At 38.6% G+C, this 17,118-nt stretch overlaps 1 protein-coding gene across 5 annotated transcripts in view; it reads left to right on the forward strand.

The window, feature by feature from the left end:
• Positions 1-17,118, forward strand: part of NELL1 (neural EGFL like 1) — a 240,186-nt gene that overhangs the window by 48,810 nt on the left and 174,258 nt on the right. For all 5 annotated transcript variants that reach the window (XM_015863431.3, XM_085549860.1, XM_085549861.1 and 2 more), the window contains exons 6-10: positions 2,142-2,214; positions 2,481-2,563; positions 6,934-7,068; positions 7,914-8,016; positions 10,648-10,721. In XM_015863431.3, coding sequence (XP_015718917.1) covers positions 2,142-2,214; positions 2,481-2,563; positions 6,934-7,068; positions 7,914-8,016; positions 10,648-10,721 — 468 coding nt within the window. The remainder of the gene's footprint in view (positions 1-2,141; positions 2,215-2,480; positions 2,564-6,933; positions 7,069-7,913; positions 8,017-10,647; positions 10,722-17,118) is intronic.

The following is a 17,118-nucleotide window of genomic DNA, read 5'->3' on the forward strand; positions in this document are numbered from 1 at the left end:
GGCTTGGTATTGAGTGCCACAAACCTTAGTCGGTAATCTGTGCAGATGGAGGATCTTCACACTAGAGCAACCTGAAGCTCTGGCTGTAGTTAGTCGTAAGTTTAAATAGCAAAGATAAATGGTGATGTCTACTCGAGGAAAGAATAAAGAAGGTTTTGATATCTCCTTATCAAGGCCAAATTCTTATGTCTTTACAATAGAACATGGATTGAGAAACTCTGAATGGTGCTAAACTAAACCAAGGATTTGCCCACTGGGAGCTGTGCGTGCCTGATTCTTCTGGCTGCAGCTGTAGAAGGCTTTAAGGAACTAGACTTGATGCTGAAGGAGGAATAGTCCAAGTTTCTTCATTTGTGCTGTAGTAATTATGGCTGTAATAAGCATTTGCCTGTAATGAAGGCTTTCTTTAAAAAAAATACATCAGCAAAATCTGTTGCTCTTACAAGTTAAAGATTCACTTCTGGATTTGATCGTGGTAATGCTGTCTGTTTCAGAAGGGGTTTTTGATACAGAAGCCATCTATTTTGGTAAATTGGTGTTCTTACATCAACCCATAATAATGTGTTTTTGTTTAGCGAGAAAAAGACACAGAAATAGGTACGTTTTCTCTTCATTGTTTGTGCTTTTGGGCCTATAGCAAATTAGATACCACCCTCCCCCCCCTTCCTTTTGGCTGTATTTAAATACTTATCTGACCAAATGACAGTAGAGAAGAGGAGCTGTAATGCAATAAGCAAAATGAAAATTCCTTATGCACTTACTGAAGATTAAAAAAGGAATGAAAAAAGTAATTCCTTATCTCTGGATGACGCCTTGTTAACTTTGTGTTATGGTACACTGAAACTTTGTAAACTCATCTTATTCGTGGTTCAGCCTTTCTCTTGAGAGGCTTAAGCCCTGAAATGTGTTTTTGTCCCTCAGCTTCTAATTTCTTACTGATAACTACCAGCAGAAAGCACGTAAAATGGCTTTCAGGATGTTTCTTTTCCTGTTGACAGCATTGCTTCTCGTTATTATGATGGTTTCATTATTCTCATAGATGAAAAGGTTAATAAATGTATACACTTCTGCTAGAAAGACAGCGTGATCTGATTATGTCTATTAATATCTTCAGTTCATATTTCATCATAGAGAAGTAAGCAAGGAACCGTGCTTCTCATTACCTTCTGCTGTTTTAGGAAGTGAATATGTAAATGTAAAATGTTGCTGCATTTGCAAGGCTTCAAGCACAATGGCCTATATTTTATTTATGGACTGAAATGAGCATTTTGAGCAAGTGACTGCCCTTAGTCTGCAGAAACTGCTTCGCTGCAATTTAACCAAACTATGGTGATCTTACAAATCAGTAATTGAATTAGGTAATAACTGCCGTGATCTTTAATTTGAAAGGAAATGTATTAAATTCTTCTGTGTCTGGGAGGAGACAGGCAGGTCATTCTGTCTGATGAACAGCGGGGGAAATGCAAATTGAGGAACGTGCAGTCTCTTGTGTTCCCTTGCTCCTCCTCCTTAAGGACCTTGTCATTATTAAAGGTAGTGGACGCTACTGGGGAGCCTCACATGACATGCACAGTCTGCTCCTGACCTCAGAGTCCTGATTTCCTCTAGCCCTATACAGGGGATCTCTCCATCTGCCTGGGTTAAAGAGCAGATTTAATTCTGACTGATGGTGTGATTACATGAACTGTTTGCTGAGATGCAAGGCCAGCGGGCTGCATGAATGAACAGTCAAAATATAGATGCTTATCTCTTGCTCTTTATATTGTTCTCTGTATAATGATAGATTTCACAGTTGTCTTTGGCTAAATCATTAAAGAGTAGTGCTATGGTGGCGTTTTATTTTCTTGTGGTTAAGTGTCTCATGTAATGGGTATTACTTAATGCATTTATTCAGTAGTTCAGTCCCATTTTGGGACACTTAAGCAGATTACATTTGTTGATTGCAAAACACAAAACTAAAAAAAGCATGGTATGATAATTACACAAGAATCTAGGGAGGAAGAATTGCTGTGCTTTCATCATCTTGAGCTATATTCCACATGAGCAGACTGAACTTCATTCACCGTCAACAACTGACTTATGAAAGAGGTCAAAGTGAATGTTCGTATTCTGTATTACCAGTTATCTCTTCTTTTACAAAGGGTGTTATTCAAGATGTGAAAGTTGTCTTTATACCTAATGGATATATAACGCAGTGCCCTAATTTAAATCGCAGTAAGTATTATTTTCTAAATCAGATTTGTTTTTAATGTGGATGATTTCTTTATTTGGAAATATATATATATGTGTGTGTGTGTGTGTATGTTTTCAGGATTCTTATTCTTACATGTGCTGACACAATATATGTAAACAGGTTGCATTTTATGTTCAGGTAAGCAGCATGTGGCATTTTAGCTGTGCTACAGACTTTATTTATTTATGGGTTATAATGTTTTTCCCCTTCTTCCTTCCCCTTTTCTTTTTAAACTTCTTTTATTGAGCGTGCCCGACCTGCAGTGATTTCTTAAGCCTGGTGCAAGGAATCATGGATTTACAAGAACTCCTGGCAAAAATGACTGCAAAAGTAGGTACCTAATCATCTTTTGTCAGTTCCCCATTCCTTTCTGGGCTAAGATAATCATATAAGTCTTTGTTCTTTTTGCAGTTATTTTATGTTTTCATGGTAAAGCTGTTTTCCCCCTCCTTCTCCCTGTAGCCCTATCTGTCGTGGATTTAAGGAGACAGTTTTGTGGATGTCACTTAATTCTCATCCAGCTTCTATTTTCTGGCTCACCATTTGGGTTGCTAGTGACAAAATGCCCATGGTTTGATTTCTGTAAGAAACCTTAGCTTGATTTTTCCTTTCCATGCTGAGGGATAAACGTGGAAACAAAGGAGTGAATTCCCTCAACAATTTCCTAACCATGTGATTCTTTCAGAGAGTGTGTTTTTGCCTGTGGGGAGTCTTGTGAAATCTTTGTCTTTTCTCCTTGGGAGCTGAAATGAGGGAATGCCTATAAATCTGCTGTCTGTGCTGATCTCTGTTTTGGGTTGGGAAAACGATGAATGGGAATCTCTAGTGATTTTTTGTGTTGGGGATTTTCCTTAGGCTCTGCTTCCATGCTGTGCAGCCAACATCTGTCTTAGCTAAAGCCCTTCAGCTCAGGCTGTGGTCAAGCGTCAGGTTAGGAAGCTGTGTTTTTGAGGTGGATGATCTCCTGGCTTGTGTTAAAGGATACTCGGGAAATGTTTTTTAATGTTAGCAAAACGTCTGTTTTTGGTAAGAAGCAATTAATTGTCTTATCTAAAACAGCTTTTATGTGTTAACAACTTGTAGATTTAAGTGCAACAGTGGTTTCACATAGTTTCAGTGGTTTCATCCCATAGTTACTTTCAATCTTAGTGTTGTTACTCAAAATGAGTTTCAAAACTAAGACGTGTGAAGTAGTGCTACTAGCAGAAAAAACCATTGGTATGTATAATACTTGTTTCTGTGCTGCTTCTAAGTGCCCTTTCCTTCCTAATGGGAAGGGGGGAACTTTTTAAAGACAATGTGCACATTATACTGACAGTCCAGTTACTAAGTTGACATGCATTGGACAAGCTGACTCCAAATAGTAAATGTGAAGCTTTTAGTTGAATTTACTGCTTGTAGTGTGAAACAGGCAATTATTTTGAGCCCTGCTGGTGCCATGAGCAAGTTCCAATTATGCACTGTACTGAGTAACTTGCTTTCTCTGCTGTTAATTATATTTTTGCTTGCTAGTGCTTTGCAAGGGAAAGCAAGTAATGCAGCATTTGTACTGCAAAGGCTCTGTTCTTCCAGAACATGGTACTGAGATAATCCTTTATTGAGTTCCTTTTCAGTTGTAGAAGCGTGGACTTTCTGGTAGCAGTATGTGCAGAAATACTATTATTCAGGAAAAAAACCCAACATGCAGCAGAAAAAGAAATGATTTTGCTAGACAGACACAGATTAAAAATAGAAGTGTGAGAGAAGCATTAAGACTTGTATCTATCATTCCAGTCCTGGAGGTCAGTAGCCACAAGTAATACTAGTGCAGGTACGTGTAATATCATATGGGACATTTGGCAAGCAAAGAGAAGGACTTGGAAGGATGTACAGCATCCTGCAGAGATCCCATTTGGCAGGGCAGGTGGTCAGAGGATGGCCTGCTAATGTGCTTGAGCAATGATGCCTGGCTTCTGGCCCTGCATGAGGAGGTGCAGAGAATGAGTGTGATGCTTTGGAATAGTGAGCCCTGTGGTTCCGCGTTCAACTGTAGCTTTTGGGATCTGCAATAGCTTAAGTTTCACTTACTCTCTCAGTCTGTAATTGTTTACAGATGTATTACAGCACTGAATGACACAGTGAATGTTGTTTGCAATGAATGTGTGTGTGTGCTGTTTATATAATGCAGAACTATGAAGATGCGCACCAGGGCTTTTGTGGGGGAGAAAACATCAAATCTAGTGACTGGGGTCCTGTAATTTTGGTAGTGGTGCAAATGATGCAGTAGGTAGGAGAAGGAGCTATGAGAGCTCTCCCTTGAGCTTTATCTCAGGGCCCCATGAGATAAGAGGCAAAGCACTGCCTGCAGAAGTTGTGCAGACAGTAAAGAGAAGTATCCAATGATGATGAGTCTGCTTTTTATTCATTTATTTGTTACTGGGGCTGAAAGGAGATTCTGAAGACTGTCAGTGCAAAGCTTTCTAGTGAATCCTTCCTTTACTGAGGTCAGATAGGCTGCAGCTTGGATTTGATACTTAAAAAATAGGTAAAGCTCTTGTGTTCATGGAATAGTTCATCTGGTTTGTTCATATCATGAATGTATTTGACCATGGATAATACTGTGAACAAAATTTTCCTGGTCATGTTTGATGGGTTGTTTTTTGAGACATTTGTTATTAACCTCAGTAGAAATAATATGCTTCAAACAGAAATCTGCCGTTGTACTTATTTGTATGGACAGAAAAGAAGCATGGAAAGTAAACTATGTGAATAACAGCCAGCCAAACATTTCTGAATGTTAAGAACTCAGGGTTAGGTTAGCATGTGGAAACTGGTATGGTGTGGACTGCTTCTTCAGTAGCATAATCCCATTCACATCCTAGGAAATATAAGACGTTTAAAGATCCAAATTTTAAATGCTTAACAAATTTAGTTCTGTGCGTTTGATGACATTTGAAAGGGCATTTTAGCTAATTTCACAGAGTAGGAGGTAAATGAGATTTAAACAAATAAATCTTACTAAGCAAGATAATATAAACAATATAAAAAGCTGTGAGGCAGAAAATATTTATTTTCTTCATGTTTTCTTCTCTTCCTGGAGTAATTTATAGTATTGACAAAGTATACGTATATTCTGGAAAAAGCATTAAAAAACTGTATAGCAAACTTGTATTTAAAAAAAAGAATTAAAAATGAACATTCACATACAAGACCTGTAATGAAGGAGAAGCACAAGACAGATCACACACCTTTGAAACAAAAGTGAACGTGGATTTTATGCAGTAAATATAATGACTAAATAGAATAATTAGAAAAGTGCTTCTGTTGAAAACAACTTCTAAGTGAATGGTTTTGTTTCGAAGATATGAAGAGCAGTTTTGAAATCACTAGATGTGCGTTTTAGGGAGATGAGGATCAATCCCAGTATTACACCAGATTAACAGTTTAAGGTATAAAGAACAGACTTTCTGTCTTGAGGGCTACATAGAAAAAGACCAGAGCCACTTGCCTACTGTTTTTGCCTTTTCTTCAAGAAGAAGAAGACCTTGAGAAAGTGTCTTCTAGCTGGCAATGGGATAGTTTTAGAGCCATGGCTGTTCTGAAGTCTGAAGGAATGGACTCTTACTTGCAAATATCCAGTCTGGATTGTTTTCTTTTTTCATCATCATCATCATAGTTTCATAGTCTCGTGTGGGTTGGAAGGGACCTTAGAGATCATCGAGTCCAACCCCCTGGGATTCGAGCCTCTGTGTAGCAGAGCGGCACTTCTACCACTTGCGCCACAGGGGGGATTCAAACCCAGGGCCTCTGGTGTTGTAACGTGGCATTCCTACCACTTGTGCCACCGGGGCACAAGTCACTAGAATTGTGTTGGAGTTAGATATGATGACACTGTCGACCAGGTATGCATATGGTGAGAGTGTTCCTCCTTGCATAAATCTCAGTTTAAGATGGTGCCTCCAAGGAAGGGAAGGTCTGTGCTGGTGGGGGAATTCCAAAAGCCTTGTCTTTTTTTCTACTCATATATGAATGTGCTTTGCCACTACTCATTATTTGTGTGTATACACACACACACACACACACAGAGAGAGATAGATAGTATCTCATCAGTAAATACAGCAATTGCTAGCATGTAGGTAGTAGTATCTGGAACTGAGGAGGTAACGTGAACAGTAAGGAGTGTTAAGTGCAATCCACAAATCCAGGTTTTTTTCCAAGAGCAGGATTTGTCCATGGATCAGTCTAGGAATACTACTCTGCATTAAAATGATGTAAATCTTACCATTATAAAGTTACGACCTCTCTATGAGTCAGAGAGCATTAGTCTAGCTGATGCTGACAATGAAGAGGTGGAAGTAATTAGAAAAAGTCAGTTTCCTAGCTGTCGTGATTTATGATTTGTAAACAAAATTGATGAGTAATTAAGAAATTTGATTTAAAATCAATTGTAGCTTATGCACATTTGGTAGTGCTTAAGGAGATCTTAGTGGGGTTCATTACAGTACAAGAGACAGTTGCGTATCTCATAAGCTGTTAGTTCTCTCACATAGCTCCATCAAAGTCAGAGTCGGGTTATTTGTTACCTGATGACATCTTGGTTCAGAGTTTGAAATGTTGTTAAATTTGGCTCAGATAAAAATAAATATAACATTTTAACATTTGGTTTTTAAAAACCATGTGTTTGAAGTGAAGAAATCTCATCAAGTTAATTTCATTTGTAGCTAAATTATGCAGAAACGAGACTGAGTCGATTGGAAGACTGTCACTGTGAGAAGACTTGTCAAGCAAATGGATTGATCTATAGAGACAAAGACTCGTGGGTTGAAGATGATCACTGCAGGAACTGCACGTGCAAAGTAAGAATTTCTAAGGACTTGAAGAAGAAGGACTTGAAATGTGAAAATGATCCTTGAATACATAATGTGGATTCTAAGGATTGTTATGTTTTTAGCATGCATCTGGTGGCAGAATGAACAATAGGGAGGGAAATAATAAAAATAAATAAGTGCAAATCTGACGTACCTTATGTAGAAGCTTTAAAGATAAGATCTTCTTTCCCTTGACAATCATGTCTTATTTGTTTTCATTATATTTGTGAGGACTTCATGGTTTTGGGGTGAATGCAAACATTGTTTATATTTGATTTTGAATTGTTTTCACAGTAGATTTTTTTAAACGGAGGCATTATCTTAATAGTATTCATAGATGCTTAGTTGCATCTTGAATGGTAACAACATGCAGATCTTGTTTTCGGTGTTTATCACTACGAAGAACTAAGGAACAGAAGAATATTAATATGTAAATCTTGTCTTGTTGAAATTATTTGATAAATATCTGAAGAGAGTCCATGTTTGTTCAAGGAAATAGAAAACTGATTGTTAAAAATCTCAGAGATGATTTGCACAGCTTACAGAAAGTGGTGCTTTTGTTGTTGTAGAGATGAGCTTATGTTTTCTTGATGTGTTTTACTAAGGGAAAGCAGAGTAAAACCAGTAATAGGTACCTACACAGGGATGGTTCATCTTCAGATGGCTTTGGATTCAAATCTGTAGCTGGAGTGGACTAAACTTGTTAATGAAAGATGACTGTATAACACACAGTGCCAATTTCATTTACCAAAGTACTTTTCTGCATTATCTATTTAGTATGTAATCTTCACTAATTGCAGTGGTTGAATTTCATCTTAAAAACATGTTTGTAGAGTGGAGTTGTGGAATGCCGAAGGATGTCCTGTCCCCCTCTTGATTGTCCTCCTGATGCTCTCCCAGTGCATGTAGATAACCAGTGCTGTAAAGTATGCAGGGGTAAGTAGATCATAAAAATATTTTTCTTCCACCCTCTGTCAAGCAGATAAACTTGTCCTAAAAGCAGATGCATTTTACAGGGACTTTAATACCTCCTGATAATTCAGGTAAGGTGAGTCACAGAGGTGAATGCGATTTTCTCAGTAATTTTCTTCTAGGTGAATAAGCATAGGAAACTTTTAAGATTGGCTTGCTATGTTTAGTCAGTGTAAAAGTATTCTTCTTGTTTGGGAAAAACAGTAATAAAAAGAATTCTTTGCTTCAGCTTGTACCTCCTGCTGATGAAACCTTTGGTCTAAACTTCTCCTAGTGACAAGTACTAAACTCGGGTGTTATCTTTTTGTCTTTTATTTCAATTTGGAATGTTTTCATTAAACACAATAGAATTTCAGATCCTGAGTGAACGTCCCTGTGTACGGTGATTGTTTTTGCTCATTTCAAAAGATGTTGGTGAAAAGGAAAGTAGTTCATTTTGTAGATAGTCTTGTTAGTCTTCTGGAAATGAAAGCTGTAAGTAACACTCTTGGAAGAAATAGTCAATGCTTTAATGGTACTATAAGGGGCAAAGACAGTTTATATGTGGGAACTTTACCTGAGTACTGTTGCCAGTTTTGCCTTTCGTTTGCTGACACTCGTGTACGTGCAACAGTTAAATTTGGACACGAAGGAATTGCTAGGCACCAAATTGTAGATTCAGCTTATATCCCCATGAAAAACTGCTCCTGGTATTTGTAATGGAAAGATGAACAATCAAACTTGTCTTTTGTCAGTGATTGGCACAAACTTGACTCGTTATTCTGACAAGAACTCAGCTTGTCAGTCAGTGGGAAGAGATGTATGGAGGTTGATTGAAATTGATTGCAAATGCCAGCTCCTTGACAGAATGATATACTAGGGCCACAGTCAGTTGCTTTTGGGTATGTAGCAGTAATTGCAAGAGACTTCCAAGGGGCTGCACCACAGGTGTTAATTTCTCTAAGCTTTTCTTATTTAGCTCTGATAGAATCATCACTTGTAATTTACTGTCTCTAGGGATTATTGAATGGCTGGATTATTGAAGTTTCCTGTCTCAGCTGTGGGTTAACTAACAAAGCAGCTCTAGTGTCTGATATGTTAAGGGTTTTAAAAAACGAGGTGGTTCTGTTTTGATCCCTGCCATCTTGCGTTGGCTTTAGATTACTCTCTGACAAAAGACTATAATTGTGTTGAAAATCTCATCATTTTTCTCAGTCATGGTTTAACTTGACTTGCTGTCAGGTGTGTCCAATTCCTTTCTTTTTTTTGCTTAAAAGCAGTCATGTTAGGATAAAGATAGAAGAAAACTGAAAAGTTCTTTAATTCATTGTCTCCCTAAAATATTTACTTGAATTACTAACATAAATGAAACTTCCTGATCTGAAGCTTTGCCTTGTGAGATCACAACTCAGGCATATAAACTTCCTTAGAAGCACATTTATGTGCAAAAATTATGGCTGACCTAGGATTTCTTTAGTTTTAAGGTGTTAAAGGTAATCAAATTGGCTGTGATAATTACTGTTGTGGAAAACTGCCTGTTGGCATCACCTGTTAAAATTGTGTGCACACCTGCAGTTGCTTACGAGAGAAGTGGATCTGTGGTTTATATTCTGAGATTTGAGTGCTTTGAATGCTTCCACTTTCATAGTGCTTTTGCTGCAACTCAGAAATGTTTAAATTTTTGATCGCTTACAGTGCATCTTTTTGCTTCCCTTTTAGTGTAATTGGCCAGTCAGTTACTGGTCAAGAATAGAGATAGCTGGAACACTGCAAGAAAAGTCGTATTATCAGTGTTCAGCATTGAATTGTTAGTAATGCAGAGTGTCTTTATGATGGATACCTGATTTGCAAAAAATAATAATAGACCAGTTGTTTAGTTTATTTATTGTCCTTTTATGGAACTGAAATTTAGACATTCAGTTTCAAGACTACTGTGAGCGGTTATGGTAATACTTGACCAAGCTGTTGGCTGCTGTGGCTTTGCTTGAGTTTGTGTTCTTCATAGTGGTGGTAAGTCTAAACTAAGCTAGGTGATTTTTCATTGGATGAGGAAAGCTCATAATCTAAACTTTCGGTTTGTTTCCAGAGCTGTTAGTCTTTAACAGAGCCCCCATTCAATAGTCATTCTGGTACATCAAATCCATTTGCCAGTGAGCCAGTAAGTTGAAGAGTCTGCCTTTGTGCCTGCAAAAATAATTTGAAGGTTTAATTGAAATCTGTGCTTATATACTCTCTTGATACACACTAATGCCTCAGTTTTCTTGAAACCAGTAATGAAGGCTTCTAGTAACGTATATAGTAACTGTCTAAGTGTCAGTAATGAGAATATTTTCTAATGAATACTAATGAACTGGGCTCTATTATTTGTTCGTATGCTCTTATTCCTTTTCGGTTGAGGAAATCTGCTCTTAAAATGAGTTGCTCTTAATAACTACTAATACATTCATTTTACGTATCATACTGACTTCTGATGAGAACAAAATGTATTGTTTTTTTAATGTATTTATATTTCAGTTTGACCGGTCTTGATTAGTGTTATACTTTTGCTTTTTATTACTTAAATGCTGATTTTATTTATACGTTTTTAATCCCTCACCTTCTTCTACCAAATTACAGCAAAGTGTATCTACGGAGGCAAAGTGCTAGCAGAAGGCCAACGAGTATTAGCCAAGAGCTGCAGGGAATGTCAAGTAAGTTTAAGCTGTAGAAACTTTCCCTGGCTTTTAAATGTGTGATGTCCAAATGTAACGTTAAGTTAATGTATTTTTTAAGACTTTCTTCATGTAAATGTGATGTTCATTGTCTTGAGAAGGTGACCTTGAAGATGATGAAAGCCATAGACATGTAAACAAGGCAGGAATATGACCTTTGCAGTGTAGTAAGGATGTGTGAAGTGACTTGGAGGGATGTCTCCTCTTTTATGTCTTGATTTTATAAGGCTGACAAAGAGGAAGTAGCGTGTTGAGCCAGTTGCAAATTTAAGCCACATGCGTTAAAGTTTGTAGCAACTTGGCTTTTATTGTTTGAATTATTCTAAATTTGCTCTAGTGTTACTTAAACTATCAATCATGCCCTACTACTAATTAAGGTAAATTATGAAGGATTGGGCTAACATCTTTCTCTGTCAAGTTTGTAACTCTTAGGTAACTAGGGATGTAGAGCTGCATAAGACAGAGGAACTTGGAGAAGGAAAATCTTCCTGTTGTAAGTGAGGATCAGGTTTGAGACCATCTAAAGAACTTGTAGGTGCACAAGGAGAGAGATGGAGAAGGAGAGGGCACAAGGAGAACTATGGGAGAGTTCTGAGGGAACTGACAGATGAATTTGCCAAGTTCATGGCAGTCTGGTGAAGTTACCACTGATTGAAAAAGGGGAAACATAACTCCATTTTCAAGAGGAGAAAAGAAGATCCAGGGAACTACAGACCAGTCATTTTCACCTCTCTGTGTGGCAAGATTATGGAGCAGATCCTCCTGAAGGCCCTATTAAGGCACAAGGAATTTAAAGATGAGGTGATTAGTGGTAACTAACTTGGCTTCACCAAGGCCAGGTCATACCTGATAAACTTGATGGCGTTCTATAATGGAGCTATAGCAACAGTGGATAAAGGAAAAACAACTGGTGTCATCTACCTGGATCTGATGGATGGATGGATCGCTCACTGGATGCTTGCACTCAGAGTTGTGGTAGATGGTTGAGTGTGCAAGTGGAGACCGGTGATGAGTGGCGCTCCTCACAAATTGGTGCTGCATCTGGTGTTAAATAAGACCTTTGTGGGACAGTGGGATTGAGTACACATGCAGAAGGTTTCTAGATGACAGCAAGCTGAGTGGTGCAATTGACATGCTAGAGGGAAGGGATGTTATCAAGAGGGACCTGGACAGGCTTGAGAGGTGGGCATGTGTCAAACTCATGAAGTTCAACAAGGCCAACTGCAGTGTCCTGCACCTGGGTCAGGGCAGTCCCAGGCACAGACACAGCTTGGTTGGAGAACGGTTTGAGAGCAGCCTTGAGGAGGAGGATTTGGGAGTATCAATCGATGAAAGACCCAACATGAGCAGGCGATGAGCTCTTGCAGCCCAGAAGGACAGACTGTGTCCTGGGTTGCATCAAGAGAAGTGTGATGAGCAGGTCAAGGAAAATGACTCTGGCCCTCTACTCCACTCTCATGAGATTCCACCTAGAGCACTGCATCCAGTTCTGGAGCCCCAAACATAAGAAGGAGAGTTGTTGGAGCATGTCCAGAGGAGGGCCAAAAAAGAGCCCTGGAAGAGGGTAGATTTAGACTAGATATTAGGAAGATATTTGTTACTGTGTGGATGGCGAAACATTGGAACTTGTTGTCCAGAGGAGTTGTGGGTGCCCTCTCCCTGGAGGCATTCAGGGTACAGATTTGGGCAATCTGGTCTCTAGTGGGAGGTGTTCCCACCTATAGCAGGGGTGGCTGGAGCTAGATAATGATAAAGGTCTCTTCCAAACCAAACCATTCTATGACTCTATAAACTGCCGTTGGTGTTTGAGAATGTAAGGAAAGGAAGGCTGTGTTAGATGAAAACATTCATAACAAGAAATGTTAATGAATATGCGAGTACTGAACATGGTATGCAAATGTGGCAGGACTTACTTTAGGAGATCCTTTTCCATGTTCAGTAGTAGATTGTTACTAAAAGCCCATTTCTCTGCTGAGACATGCACTTTTTGTAACTAGAGTATGTCTGTGACTGTAGTGTGATTTACTACTTAGGAGAGGCATGGCTATTTTAAACACATTTGCTCCCACATGTAATTTTCAACTGTTTTTGATTTTTATGTATTGTTGAATTTATGGAAGGGAAGGTGATACAGGGGAAACGTACATGTGTTATTAATAGATCAGCGTGTTAGAGCAGTTATTGGAAAAAATTACAATGACCTGGTTATTTCTGTGCTTGACTGCACGGAGCAGTAATTTTGTTTGCTAATGGAAGTGGACAATAACGGGTTGTAGATGTGAAAGCAGCTTATGCAAAATTATTCTGCCGTTGTTAGGGTTTGTCTGTGTGGGGGTGCTCAGTGTATATACAAATGTGAGGGCAAGGTCCTTTTATAATGTGACTTAGACTGTATATCTAGGAGGGAAAGTGACTGTGGGCAATAAGATGAGGAGAATGGGAGGATTTTCACATTAAAGTGAGAACAGAGTGATTTGAACTACCTCTGTGGAACTCCTCTATGCTATAAATAAGAGTATAATACTCATTATTACAAGTATGATAATACATTTGTGAAGACGGAAAGCACACACTGACCATAAAATATTTCTCATATTAAGAAGGATGGGAAAAAAAATGAGAAGAGCTTTTGCATTTTACATCCTGTTAAAGGAAATGGGTATGTCAGTGTTCATTGTAGTAATGTTGCAGTTTGCATTACTTACATCTGAATGAAGATGAAGAGTATTATAAGTATTTGAAACTGAATATATTAATGTGATACTGAGATATGAAAAAATGAGCCTCCAGAACAACAAAAAAGGGGGAAGGGTTTAACCACAGCTGTGTTTCTAGGTGATGTCAGACCTTGCTGGCAAACTTTGTCATTCTGACTCTAGAGAATATTTAAGTGAATGCCTCCCTCTGCTTCTAGCAGCACCTGTTGACAGGAAGTTCATTCACTGTATCTCAAGCACGACCTCAAGTGAAACACCTGCTTATTTACTGCCTCAATTAGCAATGCTTGCTAGATAAAGTTTGAGTGGTGACAAGTCAAACTTATAGCAAAAGTGATCACTTTCTATTCAGTACAGGCCTTCTGGTGGATAAAGTGAGGAGTTTTTTTGCTGCTTTTTGCCACTTGTATGACTAAAAGACAGAGCTTTGTGCTTAGGGAAATGGCTCCAAAAAAAAAGAAAAAAACAAAAAAAAAAAACAATAAAAAAAGGTACTGTGTGTGGTTCAATTTCCAGACTTGAAAAACAAGATTTCAAGTCTCAAAAGCTGTTGATCCATGAAAGACGTACAGTTGGAGGCACAGGTCAGCTGTCAGTTTATTAATGTAGAGTGACTTAAAAATGCTGAGGGGGAAAAAGTCTTGAGGAGCAGCTCTTTTGGCTGTAAAGGAGAATGTATTTGTAGGTGCATTGATGTCAAGTAAAGTTAAGATTTCATGCTTCAATTTTTACTTGAAGGTACAGTTTTATTTCTTGCATAAGAACCAATTTAAGCTAATGAGGCTTTAGACTTAGATTTGTCATCTAATAAAATAATACTGATGGATCCATATGGACCAATGTCTAACCTCTCTTGTGCACTGGGGAGCCTTCAACTGAACACCATATTCTAGGTATGGTCTCACCAGTGCTAAGCAGAGAATCACCTCTTCTCACCTGCTAGCACTGCTTTTCCTAATGTTAGCCTTCTGTGTAGAGCAGGCATGTGATTGGCTTGTGTTTCACTTGGTGCCCACTGGGACCACCCAGGTCCTTTTCTGCCTAATCTGCTTTCCAGCTGTGTGTCCTGGATATGCACATACTGGTGCCTGGGTGTAGGGAACTGTTAGGCCACAGCTTGCACTGGTGATTGAGCACCTGGTGAAGGGGTGTGACTGGCACAGGGAGCACAGGAACATTGTTTGCACCTGTGCTCCCCATGCCACCAGAAGGGGTGGACCTGGGGTGAAGCCACCAGCAGTCATATGAAGACCAGCCACTGAAGGGAGAACTTCTCTTGGATGTAGGCTGCTTCCTAAGAGGAATGCCACACAGATTCCCCCTCCACCAATTGGGTAAGTTCAGTTCTTCTTTCTGTATATGGCTCTTGGCTTACTTGTGAATACTCTTACTGGTATCGCCAAGAACCTGTCAGAAATAATGTTGCTTCTTCATAAGTTGAGCACTGGGTCTGTTCCTTCTCAGATGCAGGACTTGGCAGTTGCTGCTCAGGTTCCAGTTGCATTCTCCAGCCTGTTGAGGTCCCTATGGAAAATGCAAGCATGTCTGTGATTCAGAAAACTGAATGCATGAGTGCATTCAATGTTTATTCTAGTTTGTGGATTTCAGAATGTGGCTCACTTGAAGACAATAGAGAGAAATCTGTAACTTCTGTTGGATTGGGAGTTTACTGCTGATCAGCTAAAGCCTGGCTTGATATCTGTGAATGACTTTATTACTATTCATAACTGGCTGATGTACAAGAAGATCACAGAATCATCACCAAGGCTGAAAAAGACCTACAAGATCATCCGGTCCAACCATCAATATGTTATTAACTGTTGCTAGAGTGGGGAGTCAGAGTGCCACATGATTTCTAGAGAGACAGATAAGGCTCTGTTAACTTTTCAAAAGCTTGACTTTTAAGTTTTTCGTGAAAGTAAGGAATAATGTCCTACCTATAGTGTTATCTGAGATCTCTGTTTGGAACTGAAAAGCTTATCAGTAATAAAAGGGATAACAACCAAAGTAACCTAGACTATTATTTTTTGAAGTTAACCATCTGACATGAGCTGTCCATAGTTCAAATTTCCATTGCTTGTCACTGATTCGGATTACACTCAGTTCTTTTTACTTAATGTACTTAGCTTTGTAATTAAGGAAACTTAATTATCTTGTAAATGTTTAATTCCAGATCTCATTCTTTGTAGATTGTATGCCACAGCTGAAGCTTTTGACCTAGTCATTCCAGGGAAAAAATGAGGTCTTTTTGATATCTATGTCCATTCGGATTGTGTGTCTATGTATGTGAACTGAGCATAAAAAGTCAGTCGTTTTCCTAAGGCAGCCTGAAATGTGAACTACCCTTACTTATGAGTCAATAAAATCTGAAATTTAATGATGACAATTCTTGTAATTGGATGTGTACTGGCTTATGCTGAATTGATTATAACCCAAAGAATACTCAATATGAGAAGTTTTTTATTATTTTGAAGCTTCTGAATGATGTTTCTTTTCCCAAGAAGCAGATTTTACAGCAAATTGGAATCTTTAGGGAAATAAAGTCTTAATGATAATTGAGTTAAGAGAAATCTTTTTTTTTTTTTTTAATCTCCTTCTGATTAAGACAGTGTGATTTTGATTTGAATTTTTTAATAGCTTCTTGATTTATCCCGTTAGCTTATTTGACTTTAACAATTTCTTTATCTCTTGCCATCCATTTGATTAGATTGATCATCAGTCAACGCTTCTTGTTCATATGATGACTTGCTGTACCCCTTTTGCAATTGTCTTATCTGAGATTTAATAAGCGATGAGTTATAGCAAGAGCTTTATCCAGCTGGTAGTTTGATAACATGACAGTAAATGATGGCTCACCATGCCTGATTCTTTTATCACCTTTGTTACTGCAGTTGCATGAGAAACCATGAGGCATTCTTTCTTTTCGCTTATGGATGTCAGAGCAGGAATGTAATATTTCCATTAACTTCTCTGCTTGTGCAGGCACTTGCTCTGCTGATGTGTGCTGTGTGATAGTGTAGGGAATTGTTAGGCTTTTTCTTTAAATAAAAACCACAAAATAAGGTAAAACAAAACAACAAAATGAATATCTGTTTTTGTTTCTATTTCTTGACAGCAAGTTATGCAGCTTGCAGCAAGGACAGCTTTGAAAGCAGGAAAAGACAGCTTGACCTTACTTAAGATTGCAGTTTCTGAAACAGTCACTAGCAGTGTCAGTAGAATGGTCACTCCCTGTGTTTCCTGGAGTTGCTGAGCACTTCGTGCTTTGTTTGTGCCTTGTAGATCCAGTAGGCATTTTCATTTGCGTAACCGTGCAGGATCTGGAGTCTGATGAGACACAGCTGAACCAGTGTGGACTTGTTGATGAGGTTAATTAACAGCAAGGACTTTTGTCTGCACTGACACCTGAGTTAGTCCTTCAGCATGGTATTGCACAGTGCCTTGTAGATGGGAAAGCAAGCTTCTGGCAAGCATGAGTTCCTTGCTTCGTACTAAATGGACAAATAGATGCTGCCAGTGATTTGTTCAAAGACACGTATCTAACCCTCAGACTGAGATTGCTGTCTTCAGTAACATATTTTGTCTTCTTATATGCTTTTCTCTGCTTCCCTAGCCCTAGATACGTTTAGGTAATATTTTACATAATCTTTGTGGTTTGT

The sequence above is a fragment of the Coturnix japonica genome, chromosome 5 (assembly GCF_054131305.1).
Source record: "Coturnix japonica strain WE chromosome 5, WE-NBRP24, whole genome shotgun sequence".
Lineage (NCBI taxonomy): Eukaryota > Metazoa > Chordata > Aves > Galliformes > Phasianidae > Coturnix > Coturnix japonica.